Raw genomic sequence first — 16964 nt, forward strand, 5'->3', positions numbered from 1 at the left:
GTCCAGAGCTTAGGTGACACCAAAGTAGTCTGGTTTCAGAATACTGAGTACTTAAAGAAAAGGACCAGAACAATATGCTGGTCTTGGCTGGAAACTTACGTAAGTGCCTGTTTTCTGTGTAGTACACTATTGTGAACCTACAGCTAGGTTTTCTGAAAACCTGCTTATCTTGAGCAAATATTGTGTGCTGTAATAGTCAAGTGGAAAGGTGAAGGAAGCACAGGTAACAAATCCAGTCATTATATGTTGGAATAATACAGAATCATAGAATGGTTTGAGTTTAAAGGTCATCTAGTCCACCCCCCCTGCCATGGGCAGGGATGTCTTTCACTAGGTCAAGTTGCTCAAAGCCCCGTCCAACCTGATGGTAGCATTTAGTACTATTCAGAATTTATGTACAGCGTAGAAGAAGTCTCTGATAAAAAAAGGGTAACATTTAGATTATTAACTAGAAAAGTGCTTGTTTATTTATATATTGCTTAATACAGATATAATGTGAATTTGTTGCTTTCCTTAATGAACTTTTTTCAGTCTTAGAAGTATCTACTCTCTGCCTATTAAAAAGGTACACAGTATGTTAATTGCAAAGCACTTCTCTTCCCACAAATTATTTCCATTCAAAATAATAGCGATACAATAAGCCTTACTGGGTTTATGCAGGATTTTAAAAGATTGGTCAATCCACAGTGGAGGATCAGGTTTTATCTACTTTAAACCCCAGACCACCAGCAGGGACTCAATATCCTCCAAACCTTTTCTAATACTTAATATTAATTATTAATTAATATTAAGTATTAATATTAATTAATATTATACTTTTTTTCCTTCCTATAAAATAATACAATTTCTCTTCCACTGTGCTCAACACTTTTTTAGTATTTGTCTACTCAGTTTTAAATAAGCTTAGAGTTTGGTTTTACTACATATTTCACAACAGCATTCTCACTGAGTAAATTTGTTAGATAAAAGTAGAGTTGTGGTTTTTTTCCTTCTAATATTCAAAATTTCTCTTCCTTCTGTCTTTGCAATTTGCAGTGATTATCGTCAATGCCCGAGATGGGTATTTCCCAACAGGAAATCGGATCTTCATCTGTATTCATCATGCCTGCTTGTTCTCTCCTTTTTCTTTGTGTATGTTCTAATGGTTTTACATTACAGTTACACTAGGCAAAAAGAAAATGCGTATAAATTCTTCATGGTTATTATGTCACTGGTAATTTTAAAATCCTCTCCAAAGGAGCAGCACTTCATCTATCATTCAGCTTTCCCCATGCAGTATCAGAATTAGTGTTAAGCCAGAGGCCATCTGTGTAGTATTCAGTGTTTCTCTGGCTATGTCTATATTGGTGCATTAAGTGTGCCTGAGGCTAATTGACACAAAGTAGCTCATGTCCATAGTCTTAGCCCCAAAACAGGGTAGCTATATCCAAACTTACTTCTGGGAATGGTCCCCTGACCAAGGGTGGCTTCTGAACAGTGCCTTTAAATTGCTTGAAAGAATGCTAATTGGCATGGACAGAAATTGTTTCAGATCCTTTTCTAACAATTTAGTAGTACAGACAGTTCATTTCCATGCATGGGAATGCTCAGAGGACTGTTGGTTTTACTGGTATAGAGGTGTAGCCTTTACAACTTTAGACAGCTAAATCGGTATGTTACCTCTGTCATCATCTCTAAATTTGTGCTTACCTGCATTCTCAGAATACACCAGGGTACTTAAGCGCTATGACTGCATATTGTTATGTGATCAAAAGGTGTCAAATTAGTCATTATTATTCTAAATTCAGTCTGGATATGTTTATGTTTGTTTAAAACATACAGATATTTTAAAGTTGAATGTTTTTATGAAAGCCAGACTGCATTCCTTCTTACAAATTAATTTCTGGTAAGATAGTGAGATAAAGAAGGGACTTGCTCCCAAGGCAGCTTTTTCCTTTCCACAAAGAACTTAAAGAATTTATGTTCCTCTTCTGCAGAATCCCAGCCAGATTTTGTTAATGAGATTTTTTTTTTATTCCATTCTCACTTTTAAAATGAATATTTGATCCATCTGGTAAAGTGTTCAAGAATTAATTCATTTTCATGGTTTTGTTTCATTTACCACATAAATAGGGACATGTAAACTAGTACATTTGCTTTGATTATGTGGTCAAAGTGTGTAATGCAGATTAGTAGAGAATTTGTAAATAGATTGAAGTGCAGGAAAAGACTTACTCATAAGATGAAGGCAGAAAAGTGCTACTGATAAAATTGCTGATTCTGTGCAGAATCTAGCGATGAAATTACAGATAGTTATATGAGGTGAAAAAATGGCATAGCAATGTATTTTTAGTAGACTTGTAAATTCAGTAAATTTAAGAAACAGCCTGTTGGAAATCACTAAGTTGTATTTTTTTGATTCTGTGTTTTATGCTTTTATTTAGTAATTGCTGAACAAGTCTAGAAGAAGTATTGTGGAAATGTTTACCGTGGTGGCTGAAGCAACTGCCGAAATCTAGAAAACTTATTTCTAGAATGCTGTTTTCATAAAATTTAAATCTACAATTACTATTCTCTTATATAGTATCCTTCTAATTACCGGGCTTCCTACGGGAACTGTATTGGCCCTTGTTGTCAAGGTAGTGCCAGAATGTAGCAAAGAGTGTGGATTAATACTAAGACAGGGAGAAAGGACCATTTTCTAGTAATTAAGGTAATACTTTGCCCATGTAGAGGCTAGACTTTGAAGCCTCATTCTAGAAACTACTGGTATATATTGTTTTTAAGAGTGTTTGAATAACATGCATAAGCAACATTTCTGTTGGCATAGTTATAATGAAAAATGCAAATATGCGGTATTATAAATTTTTTTGGTGTTTTAAGTTCCAGAAGTATTTTTGTCTTTTCTCTGCAATCTGAAAAGTATGTAATATTCATAAATTTCAGAAACATGCAAGTTAAGTATTTGCAATTAAAAAGAAGTATGGAACTCTTTGCAGATGAGGCAGATCCCAGTTTAGCAAAGTGTTTTGACTAAGTGTATACTTGTAGTTGTAAATATGTGGTGTGTGACCATTCACATATTGTGATATTTTGCTAGATTATACCTTTATGGGAGAAATTTATTCTGCATAGCCAAGACAATGTGAGTGACTATTACCTTCTATAATATTGTAGATACCTGTGTTATTTATAATGGTTTGAGAGAAGCTCAAAGAACTGGCAATTCTTGGTAGGATAAATTCTTGTCAGGTCATTATTGCTGTGTAACTTTTGTGTAATGGCTAGCAGGCAGAAAATTAAAGAATTTACTTCTCACATACAGGAAAGCCCCCGGTCTATTTTTTCTAAAAACATGAATGAAGTCCTTGAAAGTGCACAAGGGAATGGTTCTTAGTTGTGTTGTGCAAATACCAGCCCTCTCTGTTTACATATTCGGTAATGGAACTGTGAACTAAAGACAACAGGGAATCACCCTCTTAACTGTAGGTACTGCAAGGCCAGTTTGCATCCTGAATTTGGGGAAAAAGCCAGGACTAAATTGCCATAGAAATTTTCTCTTTAATGAGAGCAACTCAATGCACTGACAGAATGTTGTATTGCTGTTGTTTCTTTCTCCGCCTTCTTTTGCGTTACCAGAGGAGTGGGGAAAAACAAAAATCTTTCTCTAATTTACATTTCATAATAGTTAAATAATACACACGAGAAGTAGTGGGCAAATGAATCTATACCCACTTATAATGCATATAGTTTTCTTCATATAGTTAATTAAATATTTGTATGTTGCTTATACAGCTTTATAGAGTCAGTAGGTCTTCCAGCCAATTTAACAACTACTCGTGTTCACTGTTCTGAAAGTTGAAAGACTTTGAACACAGTTTACATTAAATGCGTACACATGTATTTGCATTAAAATATCTGATGTATGTAGTTGCTTGTCTCAGGAAATACTTCTGGAACACTTGGTGGTTTTATCTGCGATGGTCAAAGCCCAAAATATATTTAATGTACTTTCGCTTCTTTCTAATTTTGTGAGTGACTATTAGATTTTTAGATTTAATATTTGGCAAAATACAAGCCACTATTTTTAAAGGAAGTCCCTGGCTTTAAAACATGCTCTAAGTTATCACACTGTGTAGGAATGATAACTTTGTGTTCTGAATTTTTATTAAACAAACATGTATTCTTTTATGTATGTATTTACACATAGCTATATTTATACAAATATTTTATATACATATACGCATATGTTTATACATATATTTCCTCTTTGAATACACTTACTAGATAAATATGTCTGTTGCTGTCAGAACACCGCCCAGTCCTAGGATATGTTTGTGAAGGAATGCATGTATACAAGTGATTTTTGTTTTAGTATTTACGTTGACATTTGACTTAGTGACCTAAATAGCGTTCACTGAAAGCAAATTCTTACATTCTCTGCAGACTCTTTATTACAAGACTCCCTGTGTCTAACTAATGCTATGTAGGAAGCTGTATGTAGTTGAAAGTAGTATTATTGCTGTATCACAATACATCTTGCAGTGGAGACATTCACTTGTATAGCTACCAGCTCTGCAGTGGATACAGGAATACTGAAAACTGTGGCATTTGGGATTTCAGTGGATGGCTGCTGTGAGTGATAGCATGGTACTGTGACTTGCTTTGGGCAAGCCACATGGTGCTTAGTTAAAATTTCCTGCACATGCCTACAGTGATTTCTGACACGTGGTACCATTTTTATTAGTGCATCTTTGCCGTTCGCATAGTCTTGTGTTCAGGCACTGGGGAAATCTACATGGTGCTGTAGATTGTTTCTCAAAACAGAGAAACTTTGGAGTTTTTCTAGAATTTGTGAGCACATTATGGAGATAGCAAAAAACCTTGAGGACTCTGATGTTTCGTTTAAGAACTAAACCCAGACTGCTGTGATACTTAACAGACTTGATGAGCTGTCATCCTGAATGGCAACAGAATGAGCATAGTATTAGTAAGATGAATACATCTGGGAATTGCCTTTGTTGAAAAGTTAATTCCCAGATATAGACTGGAGAATTGTGGTGGGTTGACCTTGGCTAGATGGCAGGTGCCCACCAAAGCTGCTCTATCGCTCCCCTCCTCAGCTGGACAGGGGAGAGAAAGAATAACGAGAAGCTTATGGATCAAGATAAGGACAGGGAGAGAGATCACTCAGCAATTACCATCACGGGCAAAACAGACTCCACTTGGGGAAAAAAATTAATTTGCTGGCAATCAGAATCAGAGTAGAGATAATGAGAACTAAACCCAAATCTTAAAATACCTTCCCCTCACCCCTCCCTTCTTCCCGGACTCAGCTTCACTCCTGATTTCTGTACCTCCTCCCCTCGAGCGGCGCAGGGGGTCAGGGAATGGGGGTTGTGGTCAGTTCATCACATGTTGTCTCTGCCGCTCCTTCCTCCTCAGGGGGAGGACTCACACTGCCCCTGCCTCCAGTGTGGGGTCCCTCCCATGGGAGACAGTCACAGAATCACAGAACCACTAGGTTGGAAAGGACCTTCAAGATCATCAAGTCCAACCATTAATACAGCGCCACCATGTTCCCTAAACCATGTCCCAAAGTGCCACGTCCCCACGTTTTTTGAACACTTCCAGAGATGGCGACTCCACCACCGCCCTGGGCAGCCTGTTCCAATGCTTGACCACCCTCTTGGTGAAGAAATTTTCCTAATATCCTATCTAAACCTCCCCTGGCGTAACTTGAGGCCGTTTCTTCTCATCCTGTCGCTGGTTACTTGGGAGAAGAGACCAACACCCTCGTCGCCACAACTCCCTTTCAGGTAGTTGTAGAGAGCGATAAGGTCTCCCTTCAGCCTCCTCTTCTCCAGACTAAACAACCCCAGTTCCCTCAGCCGCTCCCCATAAGACTTGTGCTCCAGACTCCTCACCAGCTTTGTTGCCCTTCTTTGGACACGCTCAAGCACCTCAATGTCCTTCTTGTAGTGAGGGGCCCAAAACTGAACACGGGATCCAAGGCGTGGCCTCACCAGTGCCAAGTACAGGGACACAATGCCTTCCCTGCTCCTGCTGGCCACACTATTTCTGATACAGGCCAGTCCCCCATGAACTTCTCCAACGTGAGTCCTTCCCACGAGCTGCAGTTCTTCACGAACTGCTCCAGCCTGGGTCCCCCCACGGGTGCCGTCCTTCAGGAACAGGACTCCTCTTGGAGCCTCTCTTCTGGGCTCCTCTCCCCATGGGGCCACAGGTCCTGCCAGGAGCCTGCTCCAGCGTGGGCTTCCCATGGGGCCATGGCCTCCTTCGGGCATCCCCCTGCTCCGGCGTGGGGCCCTCCCCGGGTGCAGGTGGAGATCTGCTCCCCCGTGGAGCTCCATGGCTGCAGGGGCACAGCCGGCCTCCCCATGGGCTTCCCCAGGGGCTGCCGGGGAACCTTTGCTCTGGCACCTGGAGCCCCTCCTGCCCCTCCTGCTGCTCTGACCTGGGTGCCTGCAGAGCTGTTCCTCTCGCACATTCTCACTCCTCTGTCTGGCTGCAGTTGCTGTTGCTGGTTTGTTTTCCCCCTTCTTAACTATGTGATCTCAGAGGCGCTGCCACTGTCGCTGATGGGCTCGGCCTTGGCGAGCAGCGGGTCCGTCTTGGAGCCGCTGGCACTGGCTCTGTTGGACACAGGGGAAGCTTCTAGCAGCTTTCCACAGAAGGCACCCCTGCAGCCCCCCCACTACCAAAACATTGCCATGCAAACCCAATACAAGAATTAATACTATTAATTAATACTATTAGTAACGGTACAGCTCAGATATTCCTGGATGTGAAGCCCGTCAGATCTAATGAAACAGCTGCTGAAGTAGTAAGAGGCGATGCTGGTTTTGGCAAGCAGTGAGAATGCAGCAGAAGAGTTAGTCCTGCAAAATAACTGTGGACCACAGCTGTGGATCAGAAGTGGATTCAGTTTAAATTAAATATAAAAATAAATGGAAACAAGCTTGTAAGTGGAGGATCTTAATTTTAAAAGAACAGGTGTTAATACCTTTTAGTGTTAGTTACAGCATAATAGACGAGAATTTAGTTGCTTAACTGCTAGGCTCACTGTTTTGCCATTTGAAGACTTCCCTTGCAATCCTTCTGCCAGATTTGGCCATGGGATTTTAGAAGGGTTAGAGGAAAGCTGAAAGAATGTAGAAGTAGGAGGAGGTCTGGTTTTGCTTTCAGCTGCTATTTTGTCTAGCAAATCATCATGGTGAAGGAAATGTTTTTCTTTTATTTTAGGATTGCTACCCCCTCACACCCCTCCTCCTGTAACAACACAGAGTTCCTCTTAACTTAGAGACGGTCAAAATATCTGTTGTCTTCTCCTGTTTCTCAGTTATGCTGTGTATTTATCCAGAATCTCTTGGAGTTCCTGATAGTGCAGTTTCTTCAGAGGCTTGTGTCATCGTTGTCATCCCCAACTACCCCAGTCTCTTGGAGCTGTGCTCCAGCATTCACACTTCAGTTGGCCAGCTTATGTCTTCTATTATTTTCCTTCTAAACTGGAGTGTTTGAAAGGCGCAACTGTTGGAGTTTCCTACCTTGTCCGGCAGGCTGGCCAAGTATATTGTTAAGAGTCTTGATTTGTCAGCCTGTTTTATTAGGTGGTCACAATAAGCCAGAAATCGAACAAGTACAGCTGAGAATCACATGTGGAGTGTTTCACTGGGTGCTTTGTATGATATACTCTGTTTCTGAGTTAGACAACGTGAGGATGGGAAACTCACATTGTTTTGAAGAATTCAGTGCAAGCATCAGTTCTGACAATAATTGGGTGTAACTGTTGAATTGGAGTTCGTTGTGCCCTGAGGGACAAGGAAGAAAAGCCCTGAAGCAATTGCTTGTGACACTGACGAAACGCTCATAAATACAGAAATAAGTTTGAGGCAGCTTGTTGAGGTACACTAAAAGTTTGAGCAGAGCCTTGAAGCTGGTGGTTGAGTTTGGCATTTCCAGCAACTAGTTAGGTTAACTCTTGAGACAGGGGTTTTGTAAGCGAACTTCTATGACATGAGTAAATGAGTTGGACATTACTTGAGGCAGCTGTAGCAGCAGCTTCATTAAGTTCTGAGCCGGAGCCTCATTCCAGAGTGTGGCACCAGTCTCCACTGTGTGCACTAGCAGCAGGAGAGTTGAGCATAAGCGCTTTGGCCCTGTGATTAAAATTCTCTGATTAAAATACTGCCTGGTATTTGGATTCATAAATGGATCAGATTTTCAAGTAACTGTAGGAGGCTTAGATTCATGGTACAGGACTACAATGGATTGTCTGGTAAAGATGTTACTTTTTTATTTGATTGACACCACAAATTCGTGAGTTGTCCCTTGTGAAGAAGGCATGTACAATTGGTTAAACCATGTGTGATTGCAAGTAGTAGCGTGCTGCATGAGTTAGGGAGGAGTGTTATTGGAAACCTAAGAGGTATTTGGTTTTTTAAGTTCAATAATGTGTAGCTTTTAATTTTTTTTCCCCTACTGCCTCCACTGTTTTTAGTTACTTTTATTGTTTTACCCAAGCATGGACCCCTGTTCTGAAAATTTTCTAGTTGACATAGGATTCCCACCATGGAGTTCCTTAGTCCTTCACATCAGGGCAGGAGTCATGTCGAGTTAGGGAAAAGAGAGACAGTATGCAACAATTCACAGTTCGGGTGATATAAAGTGTAATATGGAGTAGTGTGATATCCTTATTACAGTAAAGATTTTGTCTTGCGCAGGAAGAGTGTGTCTGTCTTCCTTCATAATAGAATTGGTGCAAGTTCATGTTGTCAGTCCCCTGTGAATAATACTGCCAAAAAGAGAGTTCCAGAAAAGATCAGGTGGAGAGCTCTGGTAGGAATGGTACCTGCTTGTCGTTCAGCCAGACACAAAGATGCAGAATTGGTAGTTGGGCTGTGATGGTTGATGTTGCCTTCACTGTTTTGCCAGGCACTGGCTTAATATATATTTGGCAAATTTACTGTGTCCTGGTATAGGGAACCAAGATACGCAAATAAGCCAGATGTTTTAGAATGATGAATAAAATAGGTTGACAAATACTAAAGGAGCTGTGGTGTACTCTAAATTTTCAATCTGAGAGCATCATAATCTAAAAGTCTAGATTTTTTTTTTATTCAAATTCTCAACTTTTGTGAGAAGCAGATTCAAAAGGTACCAGGAACATTCCCCAAACCCTAGCTTGAGAGCTTGTGGTATATTGTTAGCCCATTCAGGGCTACCATTGATAGTAAATTCTGCAGTGCTACTAGCTGTACGTAGTGTAGACCTCCTTTTATTAGTATTTTTTTCCCCAAACATCTGAAAACAAGCCTGAAACTGACTTGACTGAATAAAATCACGTGTTGTTATTTAAATAAGTATTTTTAATGGACAAAAATATTAGCTGTCTTCATAGAACTTATTTTCTCACAGACCTGAATGAAACCAAATGACTTACTGAAGTTCTGTCACAGGAACAGAATGTGTAATATGTGAATTTGATTTTCAAAGGGATATTATCTTTTGATTTCCAGCTCAGGGGATCCTTAAAGGAACCAAATTTTCAGAAAGTATTTAAATCACTTGCCCTTCAAAAAGTAGGCAGCCTTCACATGTTTCTCGTTGCCCATGTATTTTCCCATATTTCAGTATTTGCATATCCTGTAGTTCTAGCTATTCACCAGATGTATGTATGAGTTTTGTTGTTTTGGGGGTGGGGATGTGGGTGGTGTTGGTTTTGGTTTAGGGATGTGTGGTGTTTGTTTTTGGTTTTGTTTTTTTGGGTGTTGGTTTTGGGTTTTTTTGCTGTTCCTTTTTTTTTTTTTTTCCTTCAAGCTAAGCCTCTCAGAATTGAGGTCTGATCCAAGCTGAAAGGCGGGAGTGCCTGTAAATTGCCACTGGGTTTCATTGCATTTCAGTTTCTTGAATATTTTAGATCGTGTGCACTGGGCTAATGCCAGTTCAAGATGCCATGCTAACAGTGTGGAGCACCTTTCAATATATGTACAGAAGGCAGTTTTCCTCATTACTCCCTTCTCACCGAAGTGTCAACGTAGTACTTAGGTTTTTTCCTCAAACATCTTTGAAACTTTTATATCCCATACATATTGATTGTTTCATTAGTGGTTTCGTTCTTGTCCTTCATTTAGTTAGTTGCTTTAGTTCTTTTTCATACATATTAGCTGCATCTTTCAGGGCCTAATTGTCCAGTTGACATTGAAATTAAAAGAGGAGATTGGAAGATTGAGACCTGTATTGTTGATGTATATACCGCCTGTGACCTTGCTCAATTAAGGAAGCGTTCTGAATTCCTAAAAACCTTTTTCTGTGATCAAAGTATGCATTTCTAGTCTGTAACTACAGACCTAAGTTGGTTTGAAACATGCGATTAGTCTTTTGTAACTCTCTGATTATAAGCTTTTGCACAACTGTTATTCAGTAATAGAAAAGCTCCATTTATTATTCTTAAGTTTCTCGTATCTTTAGAACAAGACTTATCTTTATGATAACTATTCTGCTGTTTGCATAGTAGCTTTATGCCAGACTGGTAAGAATAGAATTCAAGACTAGTAAAGCTCATTTACAAGCTAATTTACAAAGCTCCTTCTCAACACTAAAATTCCAGGTCATGCGTTCTCTCTGTAGGAAACAAAAGGAGGCTTTGGAGGATTGAGGTCTGTACAGCTTTCTGTAAACAGTTGGTACTTATGTAGCATAAAGGAATCATACTAAGGCAGTCTATTAAGGTCAGGTTGTTCTGGTTAAAATTCAGTAATACGGTGCTGTTAAACTCAATGGATTCAGAAATAGTGAAACAATCTTCCCTCTAAACTAGCAGTATCTTAAAAGGAGTAAGTGTGTATGTTAGAGGTGGGGAAGGTCTTTCTGTTTGTCATGTGGCTTTTTTTCTTTTAGCCTTTGTAACTGATGCTTTGGTGTTATTCAGTGCTCTTTAAATTTTCTTTTCTTGTTTGTGGGTTTTTTTTCCTCAGCAAACTTGATTAATTTGCAATGAGATAGAAAGAGGGAGTGCTCTTTGAAGAGGTGGAACTTTGGTAAATTGAGTAACAACAAAACGAGCAGAGAATTTAAGACAGTGAAGTTAGTACTTGTTTTGGCATAGGGAAAAATTAGATAATCACTTAAGGTTGATTTGAATCCTGGTTTCCTAGAAATATTTAATAGGACATTTGTGAGAACTTTGTGAGAGCTGTCAACACAGAAAAAAATTATGACAGTTTTAGTTTGCAAAGGTCCTTCAATTTATTCATAAAATTTTTCTACTAAAAAAAAAATTCTTAATCAAACCGAGTGGGGGAAAAATGTAATTATTTAGTTTCAGAGAGGGAAGAAGGAAACTTGGTTTTGAAATTTCAGAGTTTCTAGTTTTGGCAGAACTGTTTTAACACATTTTAATAAAGTAAGTATTAACAGAGGAGCACATCTAGGATATTCATATTATTTAGCTCTGCTGGGATGCGGCTTTAATAAAAAGCATGAGGTTCAGTATTTTAAAATATGGAACAACATGGATTATTTTATGATGTATAAGGCTTTTTTTTTTTTTTTTTTAAGTGCTTAAATAGCTATTCATTCTTGGTAGAATGGACAAGTCCAGAAAAAGATGTTAGTAAATGTGCAAGCTGTATTTTGAGTACTGTATGTGTTTTTGTGTAGAGATTTTTGCTTAATCGTATTAAATATTCTTATGAAATCTTATATTCGGTAATGAAACTGTTTCATGCTAAGCTTAAGCTTTGACTCAGACCAACAAATACGAGGAAATTGGATCTAGCCACAGCACTCCTGAAGTCCCATTAGACAAGCTAAGGCAGCATAGCTTCGGCCAGTGTAGAAATGGCACCTGTGAATCATCTTCTTGCCATCCTCAGCTCTGTGCACTCGCAGTTTCCCCTGTATTGGCTCTAGTATTCATCTGACCCCTATTCAGTTTGAAAAATCAGTTGAAAGCCAACCTAGACTCTACTTTGTTTGCTAAATGAGCTCCCTAAAGAGTGAGAGACTGAATGGTCAGAAGGAGGGAAGGTCAGGCTGTCTCTGAGATACTCCTTTAGGTCTTGATCAAAACCACACATATATGTAGGCTCTTTGGATTTATTGGATTTATTCATCAATTTGATTAATCTGATTGAGGACTTTGTGAAGGCAGTATCTTTTCCTTGACATGTCTTTTCCTCAATTTCAACAGCTTTTGATGATCTCATAGCAGTACAAAGCAAAGCATGTTTGTGCATGTGTAGGAAAGATCAATTCTAGATTTTTAGGTTTCCTTTTCACTTGGTATCAGAACTTAGACTAGCTTTGTGAAATCATCTTTTCAACATTGGTCAACTCAATTACAGTACAAACTCATTTATTCAAACCATGATGACAGATTCAGTGATTTACTGAACTGTTTGAAAGACAATCAACGAATGCTGGTAGTAGATAGAAGACTAGACTTCTGCAGTGAGCAGCATTTAACTGAAAGTATTTTAACTGTTCCCATGGTTCAATTTGGACCAAAGTAAATTTGGAATACTGTGGTTCAACTATTAGAGTTGCACATTGTCCAGGATCCTGCACAACTGTGTTCTTAGGATTTTATAAGCCACTATTAAGTTTACCTTAAAATACCAATCACTAACGCATACAGGCGGGAATTTAGCCTGTCAGAACACATAGCTGCTGGTATTTTTTCAGTTCATAGTCACTACAATATTTTCTGGGGTCAGAATGGTCAGAATAGGGAGGAGATGCTGATCACTATGTAGGTGTACATAGCTCAAAACAACAAACCTTAAATAAATGCTTCTGTCACCGGCAGAATAAAATACTTTCTAGATGATTTAAAACCATGGATTTATAGCTTTCACAGTCGGTGATGAGTGTTTTATTCCAGCAAAGCTTGTTTTTATAGCCATGTTAGGATATCTACACAGTTATTTTGAGAAACCAGTACAGATATGCTTTAGAATGCATGGAGTCATGGGACACATAAAATTGCATGGTGCATTATTCACCAGGCATTCAATTTTTAACTGTATACTTGAATGTCTGGATACGCTACTATAGCTTCATGCTTTTAAAAACCTTTTTATCAGTTACATTCCACAGTGTATTTCTCTCTTCACCACATTTAAATTGCTTAATCCCATACTATATTTAACACTAATCTCCTGTGCAGAGCTTGAGCATGGTTCTGAATTGAGCTTTAACACGCTCTTTTTGTATATGTATAGATATAGAGAGATATATTAAAAAAACCCCACAACCCTACTTGTGGCTTTTTTTTTTAAGCTATCCTAAAATGTTTAGGAAGTTCTCAAGTAAATGATAATAGGGAAAATGGAAATTGTCATATCTAATCTTTTTGTGCGTGTGTGATTGCCATATTCAGTGATGTAATGTTCATTTATGGAGTGCTTAACAATTCACTGATATTGGAAGGAAATTATTAAAAAAATAAAGCTTGAATAGCTGAAAGCAGATAATAAAGCAGAATAAAGCTATGGTATTACTTCTCTTAGAAAATGCAACAAGGAAATAAAATAATAAAACAGTTATGTAATTACTTAGGTCAGACTCTCTAAATGACCATTTTAATGCAAAATAAAAAATCTTTAGAAGGGAGCTGCACTTTCTGAATTTTTCCCTTTGGAGTAGTATCTTTGCTCATATCTGAGAATCACCTTTTGCCATATAGAAGCTATGGATTTTATTTGGTTTTAATCTTTGGATATAAGGAAGGAAGTGGGATAAAAGGGTAAGGAAAATGTAGTGGAAGAGAAGAATTAGGATTTAGATTTAAAAACCTGTGGGTAGAAGAGTGTTACGAATTTTTAAAAGTTATAAACAACTTAATTTTATAGGATTTTACTTCTTTGCAGATTTTAAATTGGAACCTAATTCGCATAAATGAGGGGTTTTAGTTTAAAGATAAAAACTAACCATATTTAAAAAGTAAATAATAGTGTGAGGAGGATTTTTGCTGACTCCTTGACTCCCTCAAGGGCGTATGTAATAAGGAGGGCACTATAGCAGTGGTTCACATAATAGTAATATATATAGTGCTTTGAATAGCCTAAACACTAGTTGGGACACAAATCATAGTTGCATGTGATACAGTATACCATGATATGTCTTACTCTGAAATTTTTTTCTTCCTTCTGGAATGAGCTATTTTCTCAACAAAAAATACATTTGCTAACATTTTAGAGGTAGGGTTATGTCACTGATGTCTCACTTCATGAAATAATTAATTATTTGATGCATGTGAAATATTCCCCAGAGGTCAATGAGAATACTGTTTTCTTAAAATGTTTCCGATTCACTGTGAGTTAATTACTTCAGTGTCTACTGACAAAGATTATACCAAAAGCTTGTTTTTTCCTAATAGATTAAATGTTTTCAATTATTTCCTGATTATACAATATTTTTATTATGATTTAACTGACTTGATATTGTGAGTTTTCAGCACAATGAAAGTTTGTAAATTTAGGCTGCTTTGCGATCTTGACATATTTTCATGAAGTTTTTATACCTGCCTATCAATGTGATGTTAAGGCTACAATCTGCCTTTTAAGTTGACTTTCTATATTGGAGTGTTGAAAATTCTGAAAGTTACAGTTTTTAATGCTAAATGAACTATTGAGATAATTAATTTACCAAGCGCGTTGACTGTTTACTTTTGATATATATAACTTCTGTGCTTGCAGTCCATTCTGCATATAGTGTATGAGGGTTGGTTTTTTTTTTCTTAAGGGGTTCAAAGCAATTTCCAGTAGTCATTAGCTGCAGCCATGGCTCAGAACTTCTGATCTTCAGTTGCCCTCAGTATCCCTGAACTCTCTTAGTGTTGTGTAATTGCTAGGACTTGGTATACTGTTACTCCTTAGGTCAGGCAAAAAGAAATGAGTATTCTTCTGGACTTGACCTGTGTATGTATATTGGTAACCTGCACAGAGTAATTTTTGTGATGCTTCCATCTGCAGAGTTATCTTGGGTGGCAAAACCAAAAGCTGATTTGAGAAAAATAGACTTATTCGCAAGAGGGCTCAATGGGTTGCAATTTAGCTAGGTGGTGGTGTTGAAAAATGTGAAGAAATTTAATATCTAAATCCATAATTTCACATATCTGCATTTTCTGTATCACTTATTGTCAGTCTGATTCATGTTTTATGTTTTATACCACTTTGACTATTGTTTAGAGTAAATCTCCATGTCTGTACAGTTTGTTTCCTTTGGCAATTCAGTTCTTGGGTGATGAAGGATTTAGTTGTACTGTATATATTCAAAACTTCTTTTTTTCCCCTCCAGTTATCTAGAAAAGTATGAAAAAGTCCATCATTTTGGGGAGGAGGATGATGAGGTACAACCAGGCAATCCAAAGCCACAACTTCCTATTGGTGCAATCCCAACTTCCTATAACTACCAGCAACACAGTGTGTCAGGTAAATTTTTGAGGAAAAAAAGTGATATTTTTTTCCATATATATGTATGTATGGGAATATAGATATGAAAGTGTATATATATATGGAAGTATATATATGTTTGGACAGGCTACAGAAACAGTGTGTAGATAAATTTACAATATTATTAAAACCATCAAATCTGTAGGTCACTCAGATTATTAATTTGACATACTCAGAAACCTTTCCACAATGAACCAAAACAAAATAAATATGAGAATCCATAAACTATTTATTTTCTTTGCAAGTGTTTCTTTTTCTAATTAGCAGGGCTAAATAGTTACTTGTCTTGAAACAACATACCTTGAAAATTCACGGATTGTGTTTCTGTCACATCAGTCATTTCTCTACAAAGCCAAATACTTGACCTGAGCATACGATTAATTAATCTCTAAAATCTGAGGAAGGAAGCACATGCCTAAGGAGCCAGAATCAACACCATTGTAATTTAGAGACCAAAGTATCAATCTTGAATCAATAAACAACTCAGAACCTGGTGGACTCTGTGGAATGAATGTGTAATTCATTGTGTAGAAAGTGACTCCAAATTGTGTTACAGTTCTATTCTGCTCTAATTAAAGTTTGCATTTTCAAAGCTTTTCTTTGGGAGAACATGCTGCAGTACTGCATTCTGGAATTGATGAAGGAATTAATATCTAACTAGAAAGGTACACAGCTAAGTAGAATGTATGCAGCTTTTTGACCAATTTGGCCAAAGGTGAATGGAAAAAATAAATTGAACACCATAAAAAACTTAAAACGCACAATACCTTACTAATAAACTTTTTAAAATACTTAAAATTCATAATAATCTTGCTTAATGTCTCATCTGAATATTAATTAGTTTAGCTGTGAAAACATTGTTTTAATTTTTTTTTCTTATTTAGATTACCTTCGTCAAAGCTATGGGCTGTCTATGGACTTTAACTCACCAAATGACTATAATAAATTGGTGCTTTCACTGTTATCTGGACTCCCAAATGAAGTGGATTTTGCAATTAATGTATGTACTCTTCTTTCAAATGAAAGCAAGCATGTTATGCAGCTTGAAAAGGATCCTAAAATCATCACTTTACTGCTTGCAAATGCTGGGGTGTTTGATGACAGTAAGTATATAACAACATTTTTGCAATAGAAAGAGTCAACATTTGTTGTAGCGTCTTTCACAACCCTTGATAATTAAAATGTTTATAACTTATTGCACTGTAATATATCTAGTTTTTCTTTTTACCTTGCCCACAGTTACAGTTTTTATCAGACATTACAAATACCTTTTAAGTTAGGTAATGCAAAGCAATATTATTTAACAGTTTAGTGAAATGTAAGAATTAGTTTTTCAGTAATAGCATTTAGTTGTTCAAGATGCTCAAATTTACAGCATTGGATTTCCATCTGCTTGCAATGTATTATTGCTTTCTTCTGAATTTGTAGGACCATGCTAACTTTTCATAATTCTTATCTAGTAGCAGTCAAAAATTTAAAAATTGAAAAAGGGCTTTCTGAAAACAA

The 16964-nt window shown here is 37.5% G+C and overlaps 1 protein-coding gene across 1 annotated transcript in view; it reads left to right on the forward strand.

Moving 5' to 3' along the window:
• ARID2 (AT-rich interaction domain 2) overlaps nt 1-16964 on the forward strand; it is a 109126-nt gene that overhangs the window by 44544 nt on the left and 47618 nt on the right. Inside the window, exons 4-5 of the mRNA XM_082004983.1 lie at nt 15304-15437; nt 16343-16561. Of these exons, the coding sequence (XP_081861109.1) occupies nt 15304-15437; nt 16343-16561 (353 nt within the window). The remainder of the gene's footprint in view (nt 1-15303; nt 15438-16342; nt 16562-16964) is intronic.

This window comes from Phaethon aethereus (assembly GCF_964289735.1).
Source record: "Phaethon aethereus genome assembly, chromosome: 1".
NCBI lineage: Eukaryota > Metazoa > Chordata > Aves > Phaethontiformes > Phaethontidae > Phaethon > Phaethon aethereus.